This window comes from Syngnathus scovelli, chromosome 3, assembly GCF_024217435.2.
Source record: "Syngnathus scovelli strain Florida chromosome 3, RoL_Ssco_1.2, whole genome shotgun sequence".
In the NCBI taxonomy this organism is placed as follows: Eukaryota; Metazoa; Chordata; class Actinopteri; order Syngnathiformes; family Syngnathidae; genus Syngnathus; species Syngnathus scovelli.
In genome coordinates, this window is record NC_090849.1 from 9,464,482 (window position 1) to 9,492,131 (window position 27,650).

A 27,650-nucleotide genomic window follows, 5' to 3' on the forward strand; every position below is an offset into this window, starting at 1 on the left:
AAATCAGCCACATTCTCGCCAGTCCAGGCATTTACCAGGAGGCAGCTCAGCGACGGTCACGTGACTCTCCGTCCACCAATAGTAGCATAGAATTATAAGTTTGCGATAAGGGAAGACAGTCGAGGGTGAGGAAGCTGAGGGAGACACCCAAACCAATCCCGTTACAGAATTTTTTTCTTTGGTCTCCTCCTGCTGTTGTCCTCAGCTGCATATCCAATACGGCAGCAACGCCTACGTCCACATTTTAATAATCAGACAATCATCAGTGACTGGTTGCAGCCTGCTGTTCAGATGCTGGGAGACAAGGCTCACGGTAAGGCGATCTACTTTTTTTCCCAAATTCTTTCAGTCAGGATGTGCTTCGGGTCACAACTGTAGATGCAGCCCGTCAATTTATTAATATTATGAATCATATTGTATTGACAGTCTTGTTTCATAAAAATTCTTAAACGGGACCGACTACACTCGGGAAAAGAAAAGACATTCGGCAGTAGTTTGCTCAAACAAAATAATAAAATACAGTAAAAAAATAAAAAATAAAAGCGTGCAATTACCATTATAAAATTCCCCAGAACATGCAATAATTATAAAAACAAGAAAGAAAGAAAGAAAGAAAGAAAGAAAGAAAGAAAGAAAGAAAGAAAGAAAGAAAGAAAGACATTATTTCTAAATGGACCTATTTGTGTTACAGATGATTTGAAGTCATCAATGCAAATAAAATGCATGTGTTCCTGTTTAAAAGATGATGCCTGATTTTAGACAGTGATTTTGAAGTCATAAATCCATCTACATAAAATGCACCTGCTCATGGTTGAAATAGAATTGATAGATTTTTTAAAAATTTAATTTGTATTCGGAAACTATTACACGTCGTATGTTTTATGTATTAGGTATACGCCAATTAATCAACTGTAACGTTGCCATCGAGAAATTGCGCCTCCGCAATATATATTTTTTTACACAAATATGATTTGTATATAAGGGATGTCATTAAACACTTAGCGAATCAAGTTCTAAGAATCCATACACAATTTATTTTATCATTGTAATTATAATTGACTAGAATACATATCAAATGTATATAGAATAAACGAAATAAGTCATTTAAAGAAAATTAAATCTCACTCCAGACATGAATTGCCTACACAAACGACAAAAATGTGCTGTTGCGCTTGCAGCCTTGATATTTAGCCTGTCATGCTCTGTCTGTACTTGCATTTGTGCGTGCATGTCCAGGTGTGACTTTGAAGGTTATGGAATACACGTATGATGACGATCTGGAAGAATTGTGTCCTGTATGTGGAGACAAGGTGTCCGGATATCACTACGGGCTGCTCACCTGTGAAAGCTGCAAGGTAAACAGCCACTCGAGTGCTACAGAAAATATTTGCGCGATTTAGTTAATTAGAGCCGTTGGCGTTAAAAGGTTTGTTTCAATGCTTCTTTTGTCAGCGTTAATGTTACCCTGAATATTCTCAAGTCATGCTATGAAACGTTTTTTTTTTTTTAAGCACGCTGTGATTCACCTGTTAGAGGGAAAATTATATAGTTTTACATTAATATTATATTACTTATTGACAACGAAATGTAAATAATTTGAATAGAAACTGCTTTTCCTAAATTCTGAAATGCAAAACTTTAATATCGATAAAAATTAATACCATGGAAAATTGATGTTTTTTTGGTTGAAAACGAAATGAAAATTGTCTCCTGTTGTTTCAGGGCTTCTTCAAAAGGACAGTTCAAAACAACAAGAGATACACATGTGCTGAAAATCAGGAGTGTAAAATTGACAAGACTCAGAGGAAGCGATGTCCTTTCTGCCGTTTTCAAAAATGCCTCAACGTCGGTATGCGACTAGAAGGTACGTTTGTCTTTTTAAAAATAATTACAATCAAACTGATATTGCGAGAGAAGATGGATTTAACATGCTGTTTAAGAAACAATATTATTTCATGTAGCCCATCGTTAAAAAAACTTTCGTTGTGAAAAAACATAATCATTATTACGGCTTATTGTTGCATCGTGTATTTATGTTCGCGATTATGTAGCGTTTATTTTTGTGTTAGTTTGGCTGTACAAGTCAAATTAAACGACTAAATTCGAATTTGTTGGCTGTAGCGCTGTCATCACTTTCTATTCACATGAGATGGGATTAATCGCCAGACAGCCATGCGAGAAAGCACCTGCTTCTTCCAAGCTAGAGAAAAAGACACATTCTGGACTCACTGATAAAACTGTGGAGACTCCCGTGTTTTAAATCAAAAGCTCTATTTAGGCTACGAGGAGTGAAGCCTGAGGAATCTTCTCAGTCCTAAAAAGGGAAGCAAAAAAGTGTGTGCGGGTGCGCGCGGGTGCGCGCGGGCGCGCCTGTGCGTGTTGTTCGTTCCGTAATTAAATTCAGCATTAGGGGGAATGGAAGCAGCTATTTGACGCGAAAAAGTCATCGTTAACTGGTGGCTTGAATTTAAGGACGGTTGCTGTGCAGTACATTTATGTTTGATTTCTTGCTGGGCTCTTTTTGACAGCGGTGCGTGCAGACCGAATGCGTGGGGGGAGGAATAAATTTGGGCCCATGTACAAGAGGGACAGGGCCTTGAAACAGCAGAAGAAGGCTTTGATACGCTCCAACGGCTTCAAATTGGAGAGTGCGGCCCCTCAGTCCACCTCCCCTCTCCACACCGACTACGGCTTCAGCGGCACTCTCAACAGCATGCCTACCCTCCCCAAAAGCATCCTACCCTCCACCCCCGGCTCCATTACGCCCACAGACTACGAGGCAAACATTTATGCCACCCCATCCCTAGGTATGCAGTCCCACGTCCCCCTTAGCGGCCAGTACCAGTACACAGCCTTCCCCAGCAGGGTCATCAAAGCCGAGTGCCCCGACTACACCAGCTCGCCCGAGTCTCTCACGGGATACGCCTACCCAGAAATGTACCCCTCCGCCTCGCCGCAGCACCCAACCCTGCCGCCGCTGGTGCTGGAGATGTTGCGCTGTGATCCGGACGAGCTGGTGGTGCGGAACAAGATCGTCGCTCATCTGCAACAGGAGCAGAGCACTCGAGGTCGGCTGGAGAAGTCCAGCGCCTTCAGCCTCATGTGTCGCATGGCAGACCAGACCCTCTTCTCCATAGTGGAATGGGCCCGCAGCTGCATCTTTTTCAAGGAGCTCAGGGTGAGTACACAATATGTGGTTCTGGCTGTGTCGCACATAATGACATTCGCGCTCGACTGTAAAAGCCATCAGAAGAAAGAGTTGCGAAACACGATATTGCGACATAGATTTGCAATAAGGCACGTCATCAATCGTACTCAAAACAGTCCGGCGAACGAAATACCGTCTTTACTGCAATATTTGTGTATGTTTGAAACAAAATGTTCTTCATCTTATTTTTGTTCCGTCGCCCGAATATTGCCATTTGGCGAAAAGTTAATTTAACTTTGAATGTAGCAGCCTTTTAACAAGTCGATCAACTGAATTGAACAATGAAAAACGGGTTTGCGTCTGTTACTTTAGCAGCCTATTTCATGTCAACCAAGCAAACAAACCAGGAATAAAACAAAAATAGCAACAATAATAAATGATGAAATAATAATAACGATAATATTGATAGTAATTGTAATAATATTAATAATGAACATGTTATTATTGTTATTAATATTATCATTATTCCACATCCACTTCTATTGCTTCTACTACTATAATAATAATTATAATATTAATAATAATAATACTTGGGAGTTTCCCCATATAACAAACTGTTGCTTTCATCACCATCAGTTACTTCTCCACTCTATTTGTAATTCTACTGTACATTGGCCTAGAGTATATGTAGCTCAGGGCATCCAGCTACACTATATTTAAAATTGCCACAGTAATTTGCATGAACAAAAATGAAAAATTTTGATGCAGTGCAAATGAGGACAGTTTGTTGCCTTGTGTCTTTAGTTATTCCTTTTTGTTAGTTCATTTACACAAGCTTTATAAGAGTTGGATTGCACCCCCCCATCACAATGAATAAATAAATACATACAAATAATTCAGTGACCAAAAACATTAATCATGTCACTGCGCTTTATTGCTTTCTGTATAGTAATTAAATTTTTTTATTGTCATTGTTATTTTGCTGCCCCAAAAGAGTGTTTGCTCTGAATGAATCAGCTCTCGATTGCTTCCGGTGTTGATGCTCTCACAGGCCGTTTGGCTGGAAACTAGAACATTTTTCATTTTAATATGAAAGGCATTGTCACACTCTTCTGAATTTGCCTTGACATAACTCACTATTTGTCAAAATTGCCATGAGGCAGTTAATTAAATAGTGTTCTATTGTAACTACAACATAAATTATGAATAATCAATGCATGTGGCTTCTCAAAACGAATATAATTAGTCTTTTAAAACGTCCCTTCTGAGTCATGCTTAATGTCAACACAAAATCAAATAGTCAATGATTTCTCATCTAACAAGCATATTGAATTACTGCATTTTAGTCTATCACATTCATGTCTATGAATTTGTCACCAAGTTTTACATAAAAAGAAACATGGTCTTTTGGTTGGTCCACCGTACCGGATAGACTTTCTCCATGAGTTTTGATCATGTCAATGGGAATGTTTGCCCATTTACCCAGAACACTCGTGAGGTTGGACACCACTAATATTTCTTGCCAACAACCTCCATTTTAATACAACCTGAAGTTGTTTGACGATGTTCAAATTAGGGCACACGCAAGTTTATCCACACCAAACCCAACCAAGTATGCCATGCCATCCCAACAATGGTCTAACAAATTGGATGCATAACAATTGGATGCATATTGTTCAAAGTGTCTTTGGAAATAGAGATGGTGTTAGAAGACAGCGTAGTTAGCATAAATAATAGCATGTCTGCTTAGGAGCTCTGTGTTTGGATTGTAGTTGGGACATCTGTTTGGAGTTTTTTGGGTTTTTTTTTGTTTTTTTTTGCTTACCCCAGATTCCTCTCCACATTCAACATATATTGATGTTTGGTTAACTGAAGGTTCTAAACTGCCCAGGTGTGAAAGCTGTAAAGTAGCACCTTGGTGAGGACAACAAGCAGGCCTATAGAGAAAGGAAGAATGAAAGGATGAAGTGCGAGAGATGTACTCTAACCCCTGACTGATATATTGAATATTACAATTACAAAGGATGTACCTAGACATTTTTGTCCATGTGTAATGCATATTTAATATTTATATGATACAGTATAGTATTTTGAGACAAATCAGTTGAACAGTGTTCATCTGAATGCAGAATTTCACTTCTACTGTATTCAGATGCAGTTGTAATTATTTGCTTATGAAGTTCAAAGCCTGAACTTCAGTCTGCCATTTTGTATGTTGTATTATACATTTGATGCTTACATGTGCATATATGAGCGCTCATTGTCACAAGTGTCGAGATGATGATTTTTGAAGTCATTGCACTCTTTCAGATCAGAGCAGCATTAGGCTAGCAGTCCTGTTATTCACAGTTAATGGTACTTTTCGCAATGTCGCTCTTGTGTGGGTAGTTAGTGGTTCCTCATCTTGCTTTAAGATACAGTATCAATGTGGTCTGGATGTCCCCAAATGTGTAAATGTCCAAAATTCACCCAAACATTTCCATTATCCACTTTGCATTGGTCAATGTGTGATGTTGCGTTCTTATTCTGCAGCTGTGACAATGTGTTGGAAAACAGGCATTTATTCTTTTGGCTGCCGCGCCTCGGTTGAAAAAATTTAGTGTTGCAGTTTTCAATTAATAGGCCACATCCTTAAACTCTAGATCAATTTTGCATCACATATTTGTTACAGTGGTTGTTCTATCTCCAGACCAGAGTTTCTCAAACCTTTTATTCCACCAACTACCTAAAAAATAAAAAAATACTTCATTCTTCAAGCATTAGTATTAAAATAGGGCATCCTAGAAGGCCCATCTGTAAAAAGTGAATTAATATCATTGGGAGCTAGAGTAATATTTTAGTATCACCGCACTTATAAATATGGATATTAAAATCTTTACAAAAAAATGGTCCAATTAAAGAGTATTGGATGCAAAAAAAAAAAAAATTCTGTCACTATGACACAGATGTCCAAACCTTGTCCTCGTGCGCCTCTATTCTGCATGTTTTACGTTCCCCTAGTCTAATACACAGTATTCAAATGATCAGGATCATTATCAAGCTTCTTCAGAGCTGATCATATGAATCAGGTGTGTTGGACAAAGATCTCCACATCCCTGCATTATTACATAATGAACATTCAGTGATTCCTTTGCATATTAGAAGGGAGCCTGTGTACCAGTACTGGTATGTTGTGAAGGGAAAATTAAGCTCCAAATTTCCTTCATGCACCATTTGTATTTTCTGACTCTTTCAACTCAATGCTGAACATGGAGTGGAATCTAGATGAGTAAAAAATGCAACTGTTTCATGAAGCAAAATTGAAGCTTAATCTCCCTATCATCAGTGGTATGCATATTACATCTTAAATAATTTCTCAATACAAATTACCCCTTATCACTTCCTCCGGATAGACTACAAATATAATTTGTTAGTTAAAACCCATAATAGATAAAACATCTCACAACCCGGTGACTGGATCGATTAAAAAAAACCTCTGAGAGATTTTGACTCAGATAAAAAAATATCCAAAATGGATGAAACATTTCCCACAACCAGTACTTTGGTAGACAAAACAAGTTCAACCAACCCTCACTGTTGATGTGCATTGTAGGAGGTGGCTGAAAACTGCCAATGTTGGAATCACTTCGTCTCGTCATACCTGGAAAGTCTCTCTGAGGGCAAAAGGTTGACTATTGGTCCGTAGTCTATCACCAGACAAACACAGAGACAATAGGGCTGAAATCTACAAAAACAGTCACTGAGCTGAAATGCTGATTTCTCAAAAAATTGCTACTCAGCCAGTGACTTTAGTTTGACAAAATAAAACAGTTATACTAGTCAACCTGGTCTAGGAGTTAGCATGTCTGCCTCAAAGTCAGGCCATCCGGGTATGAATCTCTGTTGGAACGTGTCAGTGGTGTTTACCTGTTATTCTGGTGTTTGTGGTTTTTTGGGGGGATATTTTGGCATCCTCATTTGCAGGCAAGAAAGGATTCATGATGAATGCATTTTGTCATTGCGAGAACATTTATGACTGGGCTTCCTAAAATTTTCCCCTTTACCTCTGAATAATGGAACTTGAGAACTTGATTTGCAGGCTGAATAATGTTCAGCAATTTTTGGCGGTAGCTCATGCAACCACATTGCATTCCAAAGAGCTGTTTGAACTTTGATTTTGTCATCTTTCAAAACAAGACTTTGTGTACATTGTTTTGTTATATTTTTTTTTCCAGAACTACAACTCCCATAATTTATTGTATAATGCTTGAAGTAGAATTTCTCATTAGAAATACACAATAAGAACAAAAAACAACTTACCAAAACAAATGCTTGTGAGATATGATCAACACTTTTGGAGGTATTTTTGGCATCACAATTTTGGTCATGCTCAAAATTGTACATATATGTCCATATGTCATGGTTCCACAGCGTGCTATGTTTTTATTTTTTTTTTAATCAATTTTGCAAATGTCAGAAATTATTCAATTACAGTTTTGCTTTTTTATATATGCAATCACAAAATGATGGGCTCAAGTATTTGTCAATTACTTTAAGAAAATAATTTTGTCAATTTTACATGTCTCACTAAAGGTTTTTCTCAGAGTAATTGAAATGTAATTATAGTGAGAAAAACAGCTCTTCAAGTTAAAGCTACCAACTTCTTTGGAAAAATACAAACAGCTCTTGTATGAACAGATAATACAACACATAAAATAATTTTTCAATTACTGGGCCTGTTAGGATTTCTAGTACTGCACTAGACTTTTACATAGGAGGCTAGAATCCACTCGAACTGCCAGTATTCTCACTAATTAAAATATTTAATGAAGTCAACCAGCCTCTATATATTGTCCAGTATTTCAAGTTGCAGTACATGCATGCAAAAATGTGACAAAGAGAAAGTGAAATCAGTGGGGGTGGACAATGGGCTGATCATTTATCAATGTATTTATTTTCCATTGTCATAAATCCAATCTGTAGTCTTTCGTAATTCTACCAACATTATTGATTATTAATTTACCTAGACAACGATTCAAATATCTCCATGCTTTCTTGCATCAGATTTTTTTAATTGAATAAAAAATTTGAAAGGGAATACAAATTTGAAAGGGAATACAAATCAGCGCTCCACCCATTAAAAAACAATTTGTGTTGTGTGCAGGTGCACATGAATGTGTTTGTGATGTGTTTCTTGTGATATTCAAACTGTTATGTGGCCATTCAGCAGCCAGTGTGCACAGTGAGAACAAAGCTGTGCAGCAAGAGCTGTTTCTCTGCGCTAGATAATTACATTCCATGCCGACGATAACGGGGGAATGTCAGCCTTCCACTGCAGCGCTGCACTCTACTCGGCTACATTGTTCTGAAATTGTAAGCTATTGATTGCTGCAATTTCTGAAAGGTGGCCTTTGTCATGTCATGGGTTTGACCTTCCATTCACCTGTTGAATGGCAGATGTTGCACATGAAGTGTATGCAATGAACATCATAATGATTCAGCTTAAGGGCATTGAACTGGAGAGAAGAAATTTTGAACTAACTTCAGACAATCTTGAAAAATTCCTCTCCATAAACTGATAATATCGTAATTATTCGAACAGCTGGTGTAAAAAATTAAGGAAATACACCATGAATAATTTCCCCCTTAACATCCATGAGGTGGTTGTCACATATTACACTAGTCGTAGTACGATGTACATTTCAAATCCACTTTGGTTTAGCATTTACGTACCCTGTCTTTCTTCTTTGTCTTACAGTTACACACACACCGTATATACATGTCACTCTGCCATTCCCCTAAAATAATTTCCTCAGTCCTTTGAACATAACGGTGACTTGACAACAAAACCTACACCGTGTACTTTCTCACTGAGCAGGGCTGTGGACTCGGTCGGATTTTTGCACCGAGTCCGAGTCCGGCCTCTTGACCACCGAGTCCGAGTCCGGCTGTCCATTTTTTCTGTTAATTCATGTGACTGCTTAGTCTTTATTCAAGGCTAATTTAGATCAAAATCTACCAGAACGAACGCAACTGCTTTCACACTGGCTGGTTCGGCTTATATAGGATCCCTTGCTGAGAGCGCGGACGTAAAAGTGAGGCGACGTTCCAATCGGACGTCGGATCGATAACATTTTCCCTGCCCTACCGGAGTTGTGCTAGTTCATAACGTAGATCACTCATGGCATAGTCATAAATGTACGGTTGACAATTTAACGATAGAAGTGGATACATTGGAACATAACCTACACTCTAATATATTATTTGACATGGTATTAAATGCGTGGCTTTACAAAAATAGTCATTGAAGCCCACCCTTAGCCCTGAGTGCCATTGGCATGAGGCAAAACGCTTGAAAACACACACTCTCGCCCAATTAAATAACCATTCTGAAACACAGGACATGTAAGATAATATTTTTTAATCATTAATTACACCATTATAGCTCAGACATTTATCTAAACACAAATAATTAGCGACGACCCCACAACTATCGAAACACATCAATGGTATAAGCTGGGTGACATAATCATCCTTGACATTGGTACATAATGTAAACATTAGCCTAAGTGCAACTCAACGTGGCCGCATTGATCGTAAGCAGGGCTGTGGACAGTATTCCTACGCGTATTCTCAGCAGCATGATGAAAATAAAATTTAACGTATTTTTTTTTTGTCGGACTCGGTGGACTCGGTCAAAATCAGCTCCGAGTCCGGCAAAAATGACCGAGTCCGACCGAGTCCGAGTCCACAGCCCTGTCACTGAGTACTGTGTCAAATTTGTCTCGGAGGAATATTGAACCCACAATTACAAAAATAAATCTATCTGCTTGTGGTCGTGATAGAATACGACACGAGTTGCCTAAAACGGGCGACTTTCACGAGCAAACTCACTTGACAAACACAACCATCAAATGGAAGGATTTTGTTTCAGTGGGTAACTACCGTAAACTTGAAATTAAAATAACATGCAGCCATAGAGGTGTTGGGTAACATAAAATTAAAACATGCATGAAATTAAAACATGAAAAATATTAAACTTGCTCATTCTGTAAGTTGTCTTTATATACAAAAGTAAAAAAGCAAATACTTGATTTGAAAACCAATATCCATCCATCCATTTTCTGAACCGCTTAGTCCCCACGGGGGTCGCGGGTGTGCTGGAGCCTATCCCAGCCGTCATCGGGCAGTAGGCGGGGAACACCCTGAACCGGTTGCCAGCCAATCGCAGGGCACACAGAGACGAACAATCATCTCCACTCGCCCTCATGGGCAATTTGGAGTACTCAATCAGCCTACCAAGCATGTTTTTGGGATGTGGGAGGAAACTGGAGTGCCCGGAGAAAACACTTGCTGTGTCCCATTTTTCAGTGTATCAAATACGTCATGGGTTGTACTGTAGTCAGTATTCCCAAAGGCTTGCAGAACAACATTAACGTTAACATTAAATACATATGAAAAATATCTATCATTGTACTGGTGAAAATGTATATTGAGGCGCCAAATCTTTGCCCATTCAGAGTAAAATGAATGCTAACTATATATTTTTTTATCTTGTCTTTTAACGCCAAAGTCAGACATTCATGTCATTTGCAAACTTAATAAAGACTTGATGGTGTAATTTTGAATGAGGTGACGAGTAATGCAAAAAAGATTTCATTTGGACTTTGATCATCTGGTACTTGGGTGTGATCTCATATCGCCATCTGATCTAGTTTTGTGTGATGAAACATAAGACTAGGAGTACACATACATATAGAGTAGTTGTAACTACAATTGTCCTGATCTGTTCAGGAGATTGAAACTAAAGGCAAATCACTTAATTCTCACCAACTTGACATTGGCCTTGATTTATTTATTCTTTTTTTTTTTTTTATATATATTTAACACAGCTAACTTCATACAACAGTCCCCAAAAGATATTTTTGAAATAGCCACAAACTTTGCTCTTGTTCACAGTTTGTTCCTACAGATCATACAGCTAAACTGAGTCTGCAAAGCTGCAGACACTGCAGGAGTGAATATCGGCCATACTGGTGTGGCCAAACAGCTGTAGCTGAGCAGCATTGTCAGAGCTGCTTTGCAAATGTGACACATTTTAATAAAATACACCTGCAAATGCTAGTCAAACAAGTGCAAATAATAAACTTTGGCCACCCTGATTACATTTGACGATGTATCGGATGTGGCTCGACCTACAGTACACGCAAACTCAAGTAACCCGAACCAGACCCTGCTCAATATGAATGTAATCGCCACATCCCTCATTGCAACAATGTGAATTTCAGGTGTTATCTTAATGAAATAGCCACAGAGTGAAACATAGTTAATAATGTACACGAAAGAATTAATAGAGGAGAACTCTATCACATTTTCATTACTAGATTGTTTTCAGACATTAGTGGCATCCATGACAGGAAACCCAATAGACGCTTAAAGCTTTGGTTTGACAATTATTTCCATCATTTCTACTTTTGCTGCTCAAGAAAATCAACACAGTGGTTGAATGTGACACTCAATAGGTAGATAAACACACTTTAAATCCAACATAAATTAATCTCTCAATTCAAGTACTTGCTCTATATTCTGCATGTTAGGAAGATTTTTTTTATTTTTGGCTGTAGCTGAGAGTCTAACTCCTCTTGTAGAGGAAGCGCAGGAGGTCACCGAGACCTTTTACTTCCTTAACCCCATCCTTTATCACTTTAAGTCCAGACACCCACAGCAGCACTCTTCCAGATGGGTGTGTGGCCTAGATTGGACCCTCTCCTCTGCCACTAATATATTGTGTGATTTAGATAGACAGTAATTCTGTCAGCTCCATGTCAGATGAATGTGCGTCTGAGCCTATTGAAAGCTGCGGCTGCGAAATTACTGACTGCTCTGTCCTTCACTTTACAGACAATAACACACGCATACACGCACACACACACACACGCACACACACACACACACACACACGCACACACACACACACACACACCACACACACATCGCCGACGGGGCTGGGAAAAGATATTAGTAGTTTGAAGACAAACATGTCAATACGACACTGGACACAACCACTGAGAAGCGTTAATCTTCTCACCTTGGTTTTATGGACAACTCATCTTCCATTCTATCATTTTGTTCACATTGATTTAGTACTGGAGTGACAGTGTTGTTCTTTGAAAATTAGAAGCACATTTACAGGATGTATTTTACAACACCGTCATCACTAAAGGCTTATATATTTTTTTTATAAATCAAACTGACACAAACAGGGAGCAAAATTACATTATATAGGCCACACTTTACTGTGAGACTGTGACACTATGTATTTCAATTATAACAGCTCTGACGCAGGACAGGCGATAGGTTGTTTGTGGTCTCTCTTTGATGGAATTATTTGATTTTAGAATAACTACCATGTTAGTTGTAGTTATAATGTTAATTAATAGTTGTAATGTTAATTAATGCATTAGTACCGAATGTTTCATCTGGCACATATATTATATGTTATGTATTAGACTCACTAAAAGACACAAACTGCAATTGAACAGCAATACTTAAAAATAAAGTTTATAATTTAGATTATTTTAAAAATGAAAATGCATAAAAACAAAGTTCATAATTTTGATTATTTTAAAAATTAAAAATGGTATCAAACCACAAAAGAAGAGTACCGTGTAATCTTCTTTGCAGCTGTCTATATATGTTTTGGAAAAAATAATCATGTCCAACTCCTCAAAACTAACTGGACTAATTTTTGCCTTTATATTTTTTTCTTTTCTTGTATTGTCTTTGTCTCACTTCTCTCTGTCTCATGTTTCCTGAAGGTGGGGGACCAAATGAAGCTGCTGCACAACTGCTGGTCTGAACTTTTGGTCCTGGATCATATTTTTAGACAAGTGCAACATGGAAAGGGAGACAGTATCCTGCTGGTCACTGGCCAAGAGGTAACAACTCCCCCACACAGCTTCCCACCAGCACATTATAAAAAATAGCTTAGTCTTTCTGAACTTCTCCACTTTCCTCGGTCTGACCGTTTTCATACATGTACAGTGTATATCATGATTCCCAACAGTCTCATATACAGCATTCTTTGAGGGTGAGTGGATCTGTAGGGCAGGTTGACCCACCACATATTCAGAAGCTGGGAAAACCTTAAATTCTGTAGCTAGTGAATAATAGTCCAATATTATGAAATATTAATTTGGCAGTGACAGGTTAATAAGATTGTGTATCGTGCAAGCTCCCATGCAAAGTAGTGGGCCAAACAAGCTTCTGGTGTAACACATTTATTTAATTCCATGTAATGTTTTCAAAATGGCATCAAGTTATAATAAATCAACAATATAGTCATCATTTTTCACTTATTTTAACCCCCCCTAAAATAGCACTTCACCTCATGTATGGAAGTCAAATAATGTGACTCTTAATAGTCTGGTGGGAAAGAGCCAAAATCAACTGCCTGGATACAACAGGCACTTTGGAGGTGATTAAATAAATGTTCATATCCCCTACAGGTTAATCACATCATCAGTCAACCTTCCAGCCTTTAAGTGTTTTTACTTGGTCTCGAAGAAATGCTCATTCTGATAGTACAGAAAAAATAAAAACACTCATTGGTAACTGAATTCCATTTCCTTTGATCGACTGTTTTGGTGAGTGGCCACAAAGGCACTTAATTGAAGTTCAAAGATGGTTTAGCTAGAAAACATACCTATATTATTAATACAGAACAACTTGCATGTAGTAACAGAACAAAGATAATTCATTCATTTTGTGCTTTTCTGACCCAAGAATGTTTGTAAGATAATAGTGTACTGTACATGCAATACAACAATACAGTAATAGTCATCCATGCAGAAGCAGACTTATTCTTCAACCATCTTTTTGTTATACTGCTTGTCCCCATTAGAGTCAGAGTTAATGAAAGCCGACCCCAGTTAATTCTGGAAAGAGGGACATACTGGTTGGCAGTCAATTGTATGGAACGTGGACAATCATTCATACTTCAATTCACACCTATTAAGTCTTTATTCTACCTGAAATACATGTTTTTGGTACTATGTCGAGGCCGAGATTTAACCCAGAAGCAGAGTTGGGGACTTTACCAATCTTTTTTTTTTTTTTTGTCACCTGTCCTTTGTTCATGACCTTGGTTTCGCTCCGTCCGAGCGTGTTCGCCTCTCAACTCTAAGGTTGTAGGATCGATCCTTAACCCTGGTGACCATGTCGAAGTGTCCTTGAGCAAGACACAGAACCCCAATTTGCTCCAAGTATGGACCTGGCAGTGCCTTGCATGGCAGCACCCTCCCATTAGTGTATGAATGTGTATGTGAATGGGTGAATGTGAGGCATTGTTAAGTGCTTTTGGCACCATGTGGTGTAGATAAAGCGCAATATAAGTGCAGTCCATTTACTGTTATCCCTCTGTGTAAAATAAATGAATGAATAAGTAAATGAATTAATGAATAATTAAATATTGATATAATATAAAATATTAATAATTATATAATCATCCCAAATTCTGAACCCCAAAGTCCGCGTACAATCAAGGCTTATCTATACATACAATCATAAAACTGAATGTTGAATTTAAACTTACAAATTTTACACACCCACTTTCATATATGAGGACTTAATTAGTAACTTTTGTTTTGCAGATCGAGCTGGCTTCTGTTCTGTCTCAAGGTGAGGCAACTCTGTCAAGTTTGGTCCAAAGAGGACAGGACCTTGCCGTAAGGTTGAGGCTCCTGCAGGTGGACCGTAGAGAGATTGCCTGTCTGAAATTCCTGCTCCTATTCAACCCCAGTGAGTCCATATAACAATGTCTATGTAATCATACTGCCATTAGAACTTTTTTTTAAATATAAAACTGTGGCCCCAAACTAAATTTCTGTACATTTAAGTGAATAATTAGCATTTTTGTAGTAATAATAATATTAACAATAATAACAATAATACTAATACTACTACTACTAATAATAATAAATAATAATAATACCTTATTGGCCCGAATACAAGACGACCCTGATTATAAGACAACCCCCTCTTTTTCAAGACTCAAGTTTGAAAAAAGACTTTGACTCAAGTTGACAAAAGACTTTTTGAACACCAAATTTAATTTTTATACAGAAAATAATTACAGTAGATCTGAAACAAATGATTATAACAATATATTCGAGAGAAAAAGCATGTTATTTTGCCTCATTCAAATCATGCAAAAACTGTCTATCACATCTTGATATCTGAACATTTAAATATGTAAACTAAAGTGCAATCACATTTGTAAATGAATGGCTTCTGGTTTTTGAAATGTAAATAAATACTGTGATAAAACAACAAAATTGCAAAAACTGCATTAACCATCAAAGTGAAGTCTAACTGTAACTGTAGTCTTGAAACAAATCTGAATAAGGAAAAACATTGCAAGAAAATAATGAAAACTGCTACTACTATTGTTTGGGAGCCTGAGGACTGTATAGGGGGTAGGCTTGAGTTGGTTATGTTACGTTTAGAGGAAATCTCTATAGACTTTTTGCAGGTCTTTGTAGAGACGTTATATATCTGGATGGTTCCAATTTTGGGTAGAACTTTGTAAAACTCAACAGGGACCGTTTTGAATACAGGTTGTAGATGGCCTACCTAAAACATTTTTTTAGATAAACTTAAAGTAATGATTATTTTCTGTTTTCTTTTAATGAGTTTTTTTCTTGTCTTCTATGTTGTCACAAATGTTAAGACCATCAACTTTAATTTAGGTATTAGTATTTTTGTGTAGAAAGCAGCGTGTTGCTGTGGCAACAGGGTTAAACAAATGCAAAATGGACTGAACTTACACCTAAATCTCGATTTTACTCGCTTCGATCCTATGTGACTTTCTGTCTAACGCGGTTTGGTCATGGACGCCACTATTTAGTCACAAATACATTTTTAAGGGCGGCTCGGTGGCGCACTGGGTAGCACGTCCGCCTCACAGTTAGGAGGGTGCGGGTTCGATTCCACCTCCGGCCCTCCCTGTGCGGAGTTTGCATGTTCTCCCCGAGCCCGCGTGGGTTTTCTCCGGGCACTCCAGTTTCCTCCCACATCCCAAAAACATGCTTGGTAGGCCGATTGATCACTCCAAATTGTCCCTAGGTGTGAGTGCGAGTGTGAATGGTTGTTTGTCTCTGTGTGCCCTGCGATTGGCTGGCAACCGGTTCAGGGTGTCCCCCGCCTACTGCCCGATGACGGCTGGGATAGGCTCCAGCACGCCCGCGACCCCCGTGGGGACTAAGCGGTTCAGAAAATGGATGGATGGATACATTTTTAAGTACTTTAAATGGATGATACTTATAAGGACCGTACAAAGCTAAATGACCAGCACTAGTGATTCGATGAATTTTCGTGACCAATTTAAAGCCGTTAATAATAATAATAATAATAATAATAATAAGCCGGGCTGTTTGATCTTTATGACTGCTGTATTACCATTTTACGGGTAGCTAGGATCATTTTTGATTCGGAAAGGGGGATGTTCGCGGAAGCACCTCATCTTCACAGTCACAAGTCAAAGAGCGTAGCCAGACACAGTAATAGAATAAGTGGCTGCTTTATTCTCTCTTCCATCCAATTCACATGGCATCAAAATTACCTACGAAATCCGCATGATATTGTCATCTGCGTATTGCTTCTCTTTTAAGAAAATGTCAACAGACTTCAATGTGTGTAGAGCAAATCAAGGCGTGGCACGCTTTATCTACAGCACCATTCACACACACATTCATACACCAGTGGGTAGCTGATAAAAAGCTTCGGTTGGATTTCCATCATGAGCATCGTCAGTTGACGCACCCACAATTTCAAGACAAACTGATTAAACCTCTAGGAGGACCTCTTTAATATGTAAACTCTATAAAAGGTAAAAAATGGGGGCTATTTGAAAGAAATTTCAAAATGTTGAACTTCCTGTCAAATACAAATGGCTCCAAGAGACGCTTTTGTAGGTCGTGGTCTGTTACATATACCACCAAACTTTTATAGCTCTAGGTGAATCGTATAATCGAGGCTGTTTCGTTAAAATCTTGTAAAGGGCGCTAGTGAGCCATATAAAAAAATAACACACTAAAGTAATACATAATTGGTGATTTTACCACCCCTGATGTGTGTGGAATGTTTCACAAGTTTTTGTGCAGGTTTAGGCCCTCTGACACTGACATAATGACATATAAAGAGGCCTGTACTCCCCTCAGTCACATTGAATGTACGTGCCCACGCACACAAGTACGCAAACACTCGCTGATGACGATATGCGGCGTCACCACAAAATAAAATTGTTTTATTCCGCATACCGTTCTCAGAAACACCATGCAGAGTCACTGCGGCCATTTGAATGCCCCATTGTGACAATTTATCGACAAATAAACAATGGTGTCACTTTGTCCTCGTCAAAAATGGAATAAAAAATAATTCCAGTTTTTGACAAATGTACCTAGTTTTGACGACATGTTGTCCAATAGCACTCGAAGCCTTTCTTTATTCTCCTAATTAACAGAATAGTTACTTTTTTTTTGTATTCTGAATACGTAACGTTGGTCCATGTATTCCGTTACTCCTCGAGCCTGTTTATTTATTTATGGTATATGTGTTTTCAAAATATATTGTACAGCCTATTAAAAGTCAAAGCATTCATTTTCATCTCATGGATTCTGCTATTTGGTAGGCTTTAAAATATAATATTTATATTTTTTGAAATATTGCCACAATTCCCATGTATGTATGTACATGGGGCTTTCACTACTGGCCTTTTAACGTGAACAAATTCACTTAATTAAAAACCTAGTCTTGCAAAAGGCAATTGTTCACAAAAGCAACCTCCTCTATTGTCCACTAATGGCATTCTAAAGGGGAGTAATGGGTCTATCATTCGATGCAAGGGCTGACATTCATGTAGAGGCTTGTGCAGATGGAAAGAGCATAGATGTGGTTTGCCCAGATTCCCAGAAGTGTTTGCTGTTTAGCGCAAGCAAGATCGTAACAAAAGAGCTTTTGAATGGGGAGAAAATGTCATAGGTAGAGAATATTTGCTCTTTACTGGCACTTCTTTGGACACACTCCTTTTCCTCATCCTTAGTCAGGTTTGACAGGGGTAATGTAATTGCCCCCAAGCAGTTTGAAAGGATGATTGATAATAGATTCAAAATATTTAATTACTGTGTGAATGGATTCTACAGGATGGGCTCAGCTGATGCTGAATGCCAGTCCACTGGAGGTCTTTGCTTACCACGCACGCACGCACGCACACACACACATACACACATGTACACACACAAACAAACATAAATATGCTATAGAATGATGTAAATTATTTTACATCTGTCTGTAGCAAGACAATTTAAAAACTCTTCACACAGTATGGGTCACTACACTGTTTGTAATATATATTAAACCTGGATTCCATCCATCCATCTATCCATCCATCCATCCATCCATCCATCCATCCATCCATCCATCCATCCATCCATCCATCCATCCATCCATCCATCCATCCATCCATCCATCCATCCATCCATCCATCCATTTATCCATCCATCCATCCATCCATCCATCCATCCATCCATCCATCCATCCATCCATCCATCCATCCATCCATCCATCCATCCATCCATCCATCCATCCATCCATCCATCCATCCATCCATCCATCCATCCATCCATCTTGGACACCTCTTTTCCTTACTGGGGTTGCGAATGTTCTGGAATCTTTTCCAGCCAACTTGAGGATAGACCAGGGGTGGGCAAACTTTTTGACTTGCGGGCCGAATTAGGTTCTAAATTTTGACCGGAGGGCCGAACCAGGAGCAGATGGATGTAGTGTTTGTGTGAAGTAATATAAACGACCTGTAAAGGTTATTGCATAAAAGGTTTTGGCCTTTAGTAGGTAGTAAAGAATGGATATTCAAAAACGTTTTTTGAAAACAAATGCATTTATTAACAGCATTAAAAAATAAAAACATCCCTAAAAAACTGCTATCAGCGATTCTCATAAAATACGACACTGTTATTATGAATAACAGTCTCCATCACTTCAGTGCCTGCAGGTCAGATTAATGAAAGATGTTTATCTTATGAGATCACATCAAACGGCAAATATTCTGACCAAATATATCATCTTGAAGAATCGGTGAAAGCATACATCCAAATAAAGTAATCAAAACGGCAACACGGTGAGGGGTATCTGAAAATCAGAGCAGAGTTTTAATTCACAAACACCTGGTAACAGAGGTGAGGAAACGGGAAACACTTCCTTAAAGTAAGCCTTAAGAACTTTACAGGTTAAGATTAGTCACAAACAGGTGGTGCATCAATGTCCTTGAGCATCCTGCATTGTTTGAAAATGAGAATGGTCGCTAGTTTCATTCCCTGCTATTTGTACAGATCATATTCAAAATGCACTTTTTTACAACAAACTTGAAAGCCTCCCCTTCATTTTCAGTGGGAACAGTGTTGTTGGTCTCCCTCTTTTTGCTAGTGTGTTATAGTCTGGAGTAAAATTTGTTGTGGCAATTCTTAGGAGAGATCCGAGGTGTTGGTCCGTTTACCTAGATCTGTGACGGGTTGATGTTGATGTTCATGTGGCTGAACGTCACGTCGCGTACGTCGAGCCAAATTGGCCACTCTTTTTAAACACTCGGCACTCAGTGTCCACCTTGCTTTTCCTTGGGCGACTCATTTTAATGGAAGGATTCCAGGGGAAGGTTTGTGCGTGGCTTTAGCGTAAAACTGGATCCGAAAGCTCGGCGCGCAAATTACAAGAATGCTGTCGTCACAGCCCACGCTCTAAATTCGGCACTGCTACAAATAGAGCGCGGGTGCGCCATTTCCGTACTACTGAGTACGTACACGCACTTGTGAGTGTGCACCGAGCTTTCTGACACGGCTTCCGGTAGTAAATGCGCAGGCGAGTGGTTCCCCATCTACTGGGGAAACGCAGTCATTGCAGGCAAAATGACGGAAAAAAAAATGTTTAATAATACAATTTATTTAGGGTTGGCGGTCCGGATTAAACGGTCCCGTGGGCCGGATGTGGCCCGCGGGCCGTAGTTTGCCCATCCCTGGGATAGACCCTGGACGGGACTCACTAAAGGTCTTCTTGGAATGTTTGACTCTAGAAGCAAGGCTAAGCAGAACACAGCTTCGGTGGTTGTTGAGGCAAAAACTCAGTTGTTGGAGGAGCTCACCAAATCTATGGAGAGGGATTTTTGCATGATTTCAAGGAAATATCTGGAAACAGAAAATCTCCTTAATTTCAACTCATATACCTCCCTATAAGGACACGGAATTTGAAGACTCTGAGATGGGCTGGTGATAAGGTCCACCCCGAGTTCCAACAACAGGGAAATCACATTCATCAGTTTCCCTTGCATGGTCTATTCGGAGGCTCTAATGCAGTGGTTCTTAACCTGGGTTCGATCGAACCCTAGGGGTTCGGTGAGTCTGCTTCAGGGGTTTGGCAGAGCCTCCACTGCGGAGGTATGTCATCCCCCCCCACTAAAGAGGGGTTTGGTGAATGCGCATATGAAACTGATGGGGTTCGGTACCTTCAACAAGGTTAAGAACCACTGCTCTAATGAGAAGGGTCTGTTTGGAATCCAAATCTCAGAGAAGCCATTGCTCCTCTACATTGAAGGGAGCCAGATGAGATGAGATGAGATGAGATGAGGTGGCTCAGGCATCAGGTTCGGATGCTTCCTGGATACCTCCCTGGTGATGTGTTGCAGGCACATCCCACTGTTAGCATGCCAAGGGGCTCACTCAGCACACACCAAAGAGACCTTCAGGCTAGCCTGAAAACATCTCTGGATTCACCCAGAAAAGATGGATGAATGAAAATCCGGCCAAGCTTGCTTACCCTGCTGCCCTGTGATGCAACCCAGATGAGGATGTATAGATTGGTACAGACTGAATATGTATAGCACACAATGAAAAATCAGTGTCACAGCTGCTAAAACAGCATCAGTAATTCCCAAAATCATTTGTAAATTTTTCTCTGTTTGTTCATTTTCCCAAATGTAAAACGTCTTTAAAGAAAAATAGTGTTTTTAGTGTAAAAAAAGCACACTTTATTGAGATGTCCCATTAACTAGTAAAAATAATTTCCAGGAATCTCTAAAAAGAAAAACATGTTTTAGTTGCTCAACTTTATGTTTAAGTTCTCTTTTCAGAGAAACCATGTGAGCTGGCTATTCCAAAAGGTGAAAAAATAACCAAAATTGAAAATGAGTGATTCGAACCATGCCTATATAGGTTTTGGTGATGTCACAATATATCAAGGTTGTAACAGGCCATATATTGAGAGCATTCTCTTCACTACCAAGAATGTGTGCTTTGAGCTGGCAATGTTGAACTGCTACGTCCGTTGGATGTTTTCTTGTACTGAATTTCAAACACATTTCTCTATTTAAATATGCTGGGCACTCACCATTTCTGTCATGTCTACCACATAAGGCACCACACAAATGCCACACAATTATGTTCATTTAGACTTACCTTACGCTCCTGTGTGCAGATGTGAAGCTGTTGGAGAACCAGGCATTTGTGGAGGGTGTCCAGGAGCAGGTGAACGAAGCTCTGCTGGAGTACACCCTGACCACTTACCCTCAATTTCAGGAGAAGTTCGGCCAGCTGGTGGTGCGACTGCCAGAGCTCCGTTCCCTCAGCACACAGGCTGAGGATTATTTGTGCTACATGCATCTGAGTGGCGAGGTGCCCTGCAACAACCTGCTGATTGAGATGCTCCATGCTAAGCGAGCATGTGTGTGAGAAATGCAGACGACTTGTTTTCACCATGTTGTTTGTTTTGGTGAGACTATGTATAGGATCAACAAATCAGCAATGAAAGTGGACTTACATGCCAGCTTACCTTTGTGAGCATTTTTATAGCCAGAGAGATTCTTGCAAGTTTGATAGAGCCCCATCTGCGTTCCAGATTGTTTTGAGCATTTAACATAAATATTTGTATCTTTATGTGACAATTTTCGAATGACATCAAATCTCGTGGCAATGAACATTATCCATTTCCCCAACTCCAATGAATGAAAGGTTACCAACAGAATGTACCCACCCGCCTACAACTAAGCACAGTCAATATTGTAATGACAATGTTCAAGTTGTCAGATGCTGAAAGCACTATTCTATTGGTTAACTTGTACTATGTGCTGACTGTCACATAGGATGGCACCATTAGCCTGGAACCATCTTATGAATGATGGGCTGGTGATTAACTCTGCACTTTTTATGACAGATTTTATAACCTCTTTTTAAGAAATGGAATGTTGGCGTATCCTTTTTTTTAAATAATCAAGAAAATAAATGAGGACATTCTCCATAGAATGTGCAGGTACATTTGGTCACACTGTGTAATTAATATAGTTTGATTCCACTCTATTTAGATATAGATATATAGTAATAGAATATTACTATATTGATACCACAAGAAAGAGCTGTTCATCAAATGAAAGAAATGTACGATACAGCCAGTAAAATAAATAAAAACTGGGCATTTTTTCTTACATTCCTGTTTGTCAATAAGACAACATTGCGAGAATATAAGCAAGGTTACAAAATGTCAATGTTTTATTCAGATTTTCAAATTAATTTTGCGTACTGTTCTACTGTGTGCCGAAAGCAAAATAAACATCATTAAGACTCATGTGCCAATTAGTTCTTATGGAAAATGAATCGTGATTCATTTAATGTACAGTGCCATGGGATTTTGATTGTGCCCACGCTTGATAGTGTAGTGACATGAAAACACTACAAGTCAGCAATGTGACATCACATAACTATATTTTTCTGTGTCAGCTATCAGCATCAACCTCATTAAAGGAAGAAATTTGGAAATTCCAGCATAAATGCAGCTGATGGGTATGCTTTAATTTTTCGTTCAGAAAGGTTTTAATACGAATGTCTTTGTCTCTATCTGTAATGTACTAGTGCCGGTATTTACACAGAACCAGACTATCATGGAAATTGAAAATGTTCACCTTTTATAAAATAATGTCAAACTGTAACTCACGTTATTTGGTTGTTGGTTTTAGACACTGCCGATGTCCTGTTGCCTAAATATTTATTGTCTTATTATATATTTGTCTGCTGCAATATTTTCCCATATTACAGCTTACGTACTGAGCAGTTAAAGTCAGTCAAACGACAATTTGGATCGTACTGAAAATTTGAGTAAGGGGTCTAAGAGAACAGTATGTCTGTTCTTGGTATCGATAGTCATCAGTGTGGTACCTGTGAAACTTACTGTGTTGAAAGGTAAGCTAGACTCATACATAAAAAAAACAAATGTGACTTATGCTCTGGGCACACATAAGAGCACATTCAAAGACAACAATATACAACTTTCAGTAATTGGGAAAAAGACAAAGATGAAAAAGTGTAATATCACGTTCACTGTAGACATTTGAAAATTTTCCTTGAAGTAAAAGAAGTCTGAAATACAGTATCATTATAGACAATCGTGAAGTCTGCCTTAATGTGAATGTCACCCACAGACACAAAAAGACAAACACAAAGCGCACCTTGATTTTATTGAGGCAGTTGATTGTTAACATGTTGTACATGGTGTATATTTATGTTGTGAAGTGACAAAATTACGATTCATTTAACTAAAGTTCTCAGCCTTTTTTCAGGGCTATTTGCTACTGATGTGAAAACATTCTCTTGATATTGCTTTTGTTTTTGTCCTTCAACTCTTGTTTTCCTGTGTAGGTTGACAGTCTGTTCTATGTTAGTGTTTTCCTTCCAAAAGAGACAATGACCAACCAAAGCATTTTGTTTTGTTTCAATTTTATTGTAATAGTATCACACCAATAAAAGTCAATGACATAAAGCTGCACTTGTGAGTTGGTCATTTTTGCCTTTTTGAACAGAGTTCATACAACTATTAGAGCATTCATGGCATGGCTGTTTTTAGCCTTGTCTGATGATTTACAATATACAACTGATAAAATCATCTAAAACTAATGATCAGCAAAATATATTAAAAAAAAAAAAGGTTGGACCACATTTTTACCAAGTGAAATTAATTTGACTCCTCAAATGTCTCACAACAAACACATTATCTCAAAATCAAAATTAGAATAATGATGGTGCCTAAAAATACAATCAATGAAAACAATTCGGGCTGTGTGTGGACTTAAGAACATATCAGCTAACACAAAGACATGACTTTTATAAACATATTGTACATTAGTGATTAAGACACAATAGCTGTTATAGTTCAGACTAGACATCCTGTGTTTACATAAATGTATTGTGCATAAAAGTATATTGTTGCAACCTTTTGACCTTATTACAGGATTGATAGGACAATGTCAGTGGGTGAATTAATTATACTACATACGTATCTTTGTAAAAGAGCAATGTCTACTGTAAGTTTGAAGCCAACAAACACTTTTAAACATGAATAAAATTAGAGCTTAGGAGATATAGGATAAAGCATACAATTCAAGTTTAAAACTTCTGGGCAATAGGTTTTTATTGTTGCGCTTCTAAGCTTTAAGGTTTTACACTCTCTCAGTACTGCAGTACTGTGCAAAAGTCTTGTTTCACCAATAGATTTGTTGTTTTAGCAATGCTAGAATAATAATAATGCTAAAATAATAATATATGTGATGAGAATGTCATTAAGTAAATCACAGCTTTTACTCGGGCAATACAAAAGAAAACAATTCAGAGTATTTGGGTTTTGTTTGTCCATTTTTTTTCTCAGTTAGCAGGCTAATTGTGTAACCGTGTTGATGGAAAATGAAAAAAAGACTGCTGTTGCAAATATGAACTTGGAGGTTGAATCCTTTCAATTGTACCATTATTGACTCAAAAATACAAAAATAATCATTATCATTATCTAGATCACCTAAATGGATTGAAATGTAATCGGTTGCTGAAACCTAACACACAAATGTAATCAAGACAAAGCTTGTAACATGACAAAAGACTCATAGTAATTCATGTTCATGAACAGACAGACAGCCCAGTTCATATTTAAAAAAAAAAAAAAAAAAAAAAAAAAAAGATAAATCCTAGCATATGGAACTTTGATACGCAAGATAATCTGGTGCCAATTTTTTTAGGAATCAACAATACACCCTGTAAAATACTAGGTTTTGATCACGTAAAAATGAATAAATAACACTCATGTATCATGCTTACACACACACATACACACACGCATACACACACACGCATACACACACACGCATACACACACACACGCACCCACACACACACACAAACATGCACACACACACATGCACACACACACACACACACACACACACACACACACATGCACACACACACACACACACACACACACGCACGCACACACACACACACACACACACACACACACACGCACACACACGCACACACACACACAAACACATACACATACATACATACGTACACATACATACATATACACTTACACACACACACGTGTGTGTGTATATATATATATATATATATATATATATATATATATATATATATATATATATATATATATATATATATATATATATATATATATATATACATACATACACACACACACACACACACACACACACACACACACACACACACACACACACACACACACACACACACACGTATATATGTAGTATATATATATGGGTGTGTATATATATACACGTATATATACATATACATACGTATGTGTGTTTGTGTGTTTTACTGTAACTAACAGTCACTCTCGGACTTCTGGAGTGTCAAAAAGCTACAAAAAAGTGTTACGCACACTGCAAGGACATCTCTAATCCACAGTCCACTTAAGATCACCTCACAGATATCCATTGTATTTAAGTCTGAGTTGTGACTAGACAATTCCAACCATTTCCTTTGTGAAGGCAAGTTGTCATCCTGAAAGGTGAAATTATTTTTCGGCTTTTTGATAGATAGTTGGAAGCTGTTCGGTAGTTGAAACTGTGACCCTCTTCTCTCACGTCACTCGTCACCACGCTGCACTGCTTCACCAATCGTTTCAGAGTGCTATGCTGTTGTGTTTTAAATCTTCGTTTATACTGTATGTATATTGTATAGTGCAGTATGAAATCATAACTGATGTTCTTTCGAATCTTTTATGATTTCCTCCTGGTTGCTCAAATGCCAACAATGCAGAAGGTTCCAAGCTGATAAAAATGCTTTGAAATGCTATGGCAGCTAAATATCATTTAGAAATAGGAAACACAACACGTACGAATCAGGCAGCCTGCATCAATATCAATATTGAGAGCCTTTTCCGCCGCATGATTACAGCATAACCATATTATTAGCAGACAGTGGCAGTATCAATATTGAATTTTGGTTCTTTTATTTTATTTTGAAGGTAAGTCCAGGACACAGTTGAATACTTAATGCAGAAGAAATTATGTCTAATTTTCTCCAGACTGATATCTTTCAACATTTTGTTGCCTTTTATACATGTAAAATGTAGCTGAAAAAGTAACTATTACATCAGTAAAAACTTAATCAAAACAAATCCATGAGAAGTATGTTCTTATGTAACAGGAGTTTATTCATTATGAAAACTGCTCCTGTTAAAAGCACCCCGACAAAACCTTTTGCTCTCTTCCCAAATGAATGTTATATATATTTTCAGATTATGTTAAAAATATTCAGTAATTACTTATGAAATGCAAGATGTCATTTTTTTACATCACAAAAACTTCAATTTTACAGGTGAGTTTCTCCCTTTAACACTTTCTGCTAAGATTCGATCAACACATACAGTCCGCAGCGTCCACTTTTTTTTAAATGACACTTGAAACTACAGTAGTTATTATGCAACAGTTTCATTGAGTCTGAAAATAAAAGGTGGCCATTTTAGATCTCATTTTCATGTTTCTGAGTGGATGTCGCAGTCTTCAAGTAAAAGAAGACTTTTAAGTCTTTCTAATCAAATAAGATCTTGTCCCTTTGTCCAATGATGAAAGTACACAAATACACCATATTCTAAATCAAAAAGGAGCATGCTACGTTATTTATACAATTTCAGTGCGAGGCTCTGTGAAGAACCAAACATCCGCATTGTAAAACATGGAACACTTTATCCACTATTTGGAGTTTCATCTACACCACCAAGACTTGTGTATTCGTGTGTAGTAGCCATGCACTCAAAAAGTGTGTCCAGTTCTACACTCTTTCAGTGTGATCCAAGGTTACGATGAATTGAGTATCAGGGTGGGAGTCCATTTTCCGTTCAACAACCTGTCGTGAAATACAGACAAGGGCATTGGATATGACTACATCAGAATATGATGTTTTGGTATTGCATGCAAGTGTGTTTGCGTACAAAAGATAAGATAAGAAAGGATGCCAATTGAAAAGTGGAGTGAGAGAGAGAGCAGGTGTTAGAGTGGTTAATGGCTAATGCTCTGAATAGCCAGACATGCCCATTGATGATTAGTGGAATGAACTTCTTCTTTGTCTCATTAGCCAACAATGAACACCCAGGAGCACTC

At 38.2% G+C, this 27,650-nt stretch overlaps 2 protein-coding genes across 2 annotated transcripts in view; one reads left to right on the forward strand and one right to left on the reverse strand.

Annotated features, from left to right (window-relative positions):
• Nucleotides 1–53: 53 nt before the first annotated feature.
• LOC125965708 (nuclear receptor subfamily 5 group A member 2) lies at nt 54–23,998 on the forward strand. The gene is made up of 7 exons (XM_049716449.2): nt 54–313; nt 1,237–1,355; nt 1,723–1,864; nt 2,529–3,178; nt 12,946–13,065; nt 14,779–14,926; nt 21,662–23,998. Exons 1-7 carry the CDS (start codon nt 292–294, stop codon nt 21,913–21,915), a joined length of 1,455 nt encoding a protein of 484 aa, XP_049572406.1. The 5' UTR covers nt 54–291; the 3' UTR covers nt 21,916–23,998.
• adgrd2 (adhesion G protein-coupled receptor D2) overlaps nt 23,933–27,650 on the reverse strand; it is a 53,143-nt gene continuing 49,425 nt past the window's right edge. The window contains exon 25 of the mRNA XM_049764193.2: nt 23,933–27,396. Coding sequence (XP_049620150.1) covers nt 27,389–27,396 — 8 coding nt within the window. The 3' untranslated portion in view covers nt 23,933–27,388. The remainder of the gene's footprint in view (nt 27,397–27,650) is intronic.

Coding starts and splice junctions, on each gene's coding strand:
- LOC125965708 (XM_049716449.2), top strand. CDS start 292: ATGCTGGGAGACAAGGCTCACG. Junction 1,865..2,528: donor CGTCGGTATGCGACTAGAAG/GTACGTTTGTCT, acceptor TCTTTTTGACAG/CGGTGCGTGCAGACCGAATG. Junction 3,179..12,945: donor TCTTTTTCAAGGAGCTCAGG/GTGAGTACACAA, acceptor TGTTTCCTGAAG/GTGGGGGACCAAATGAAGCT.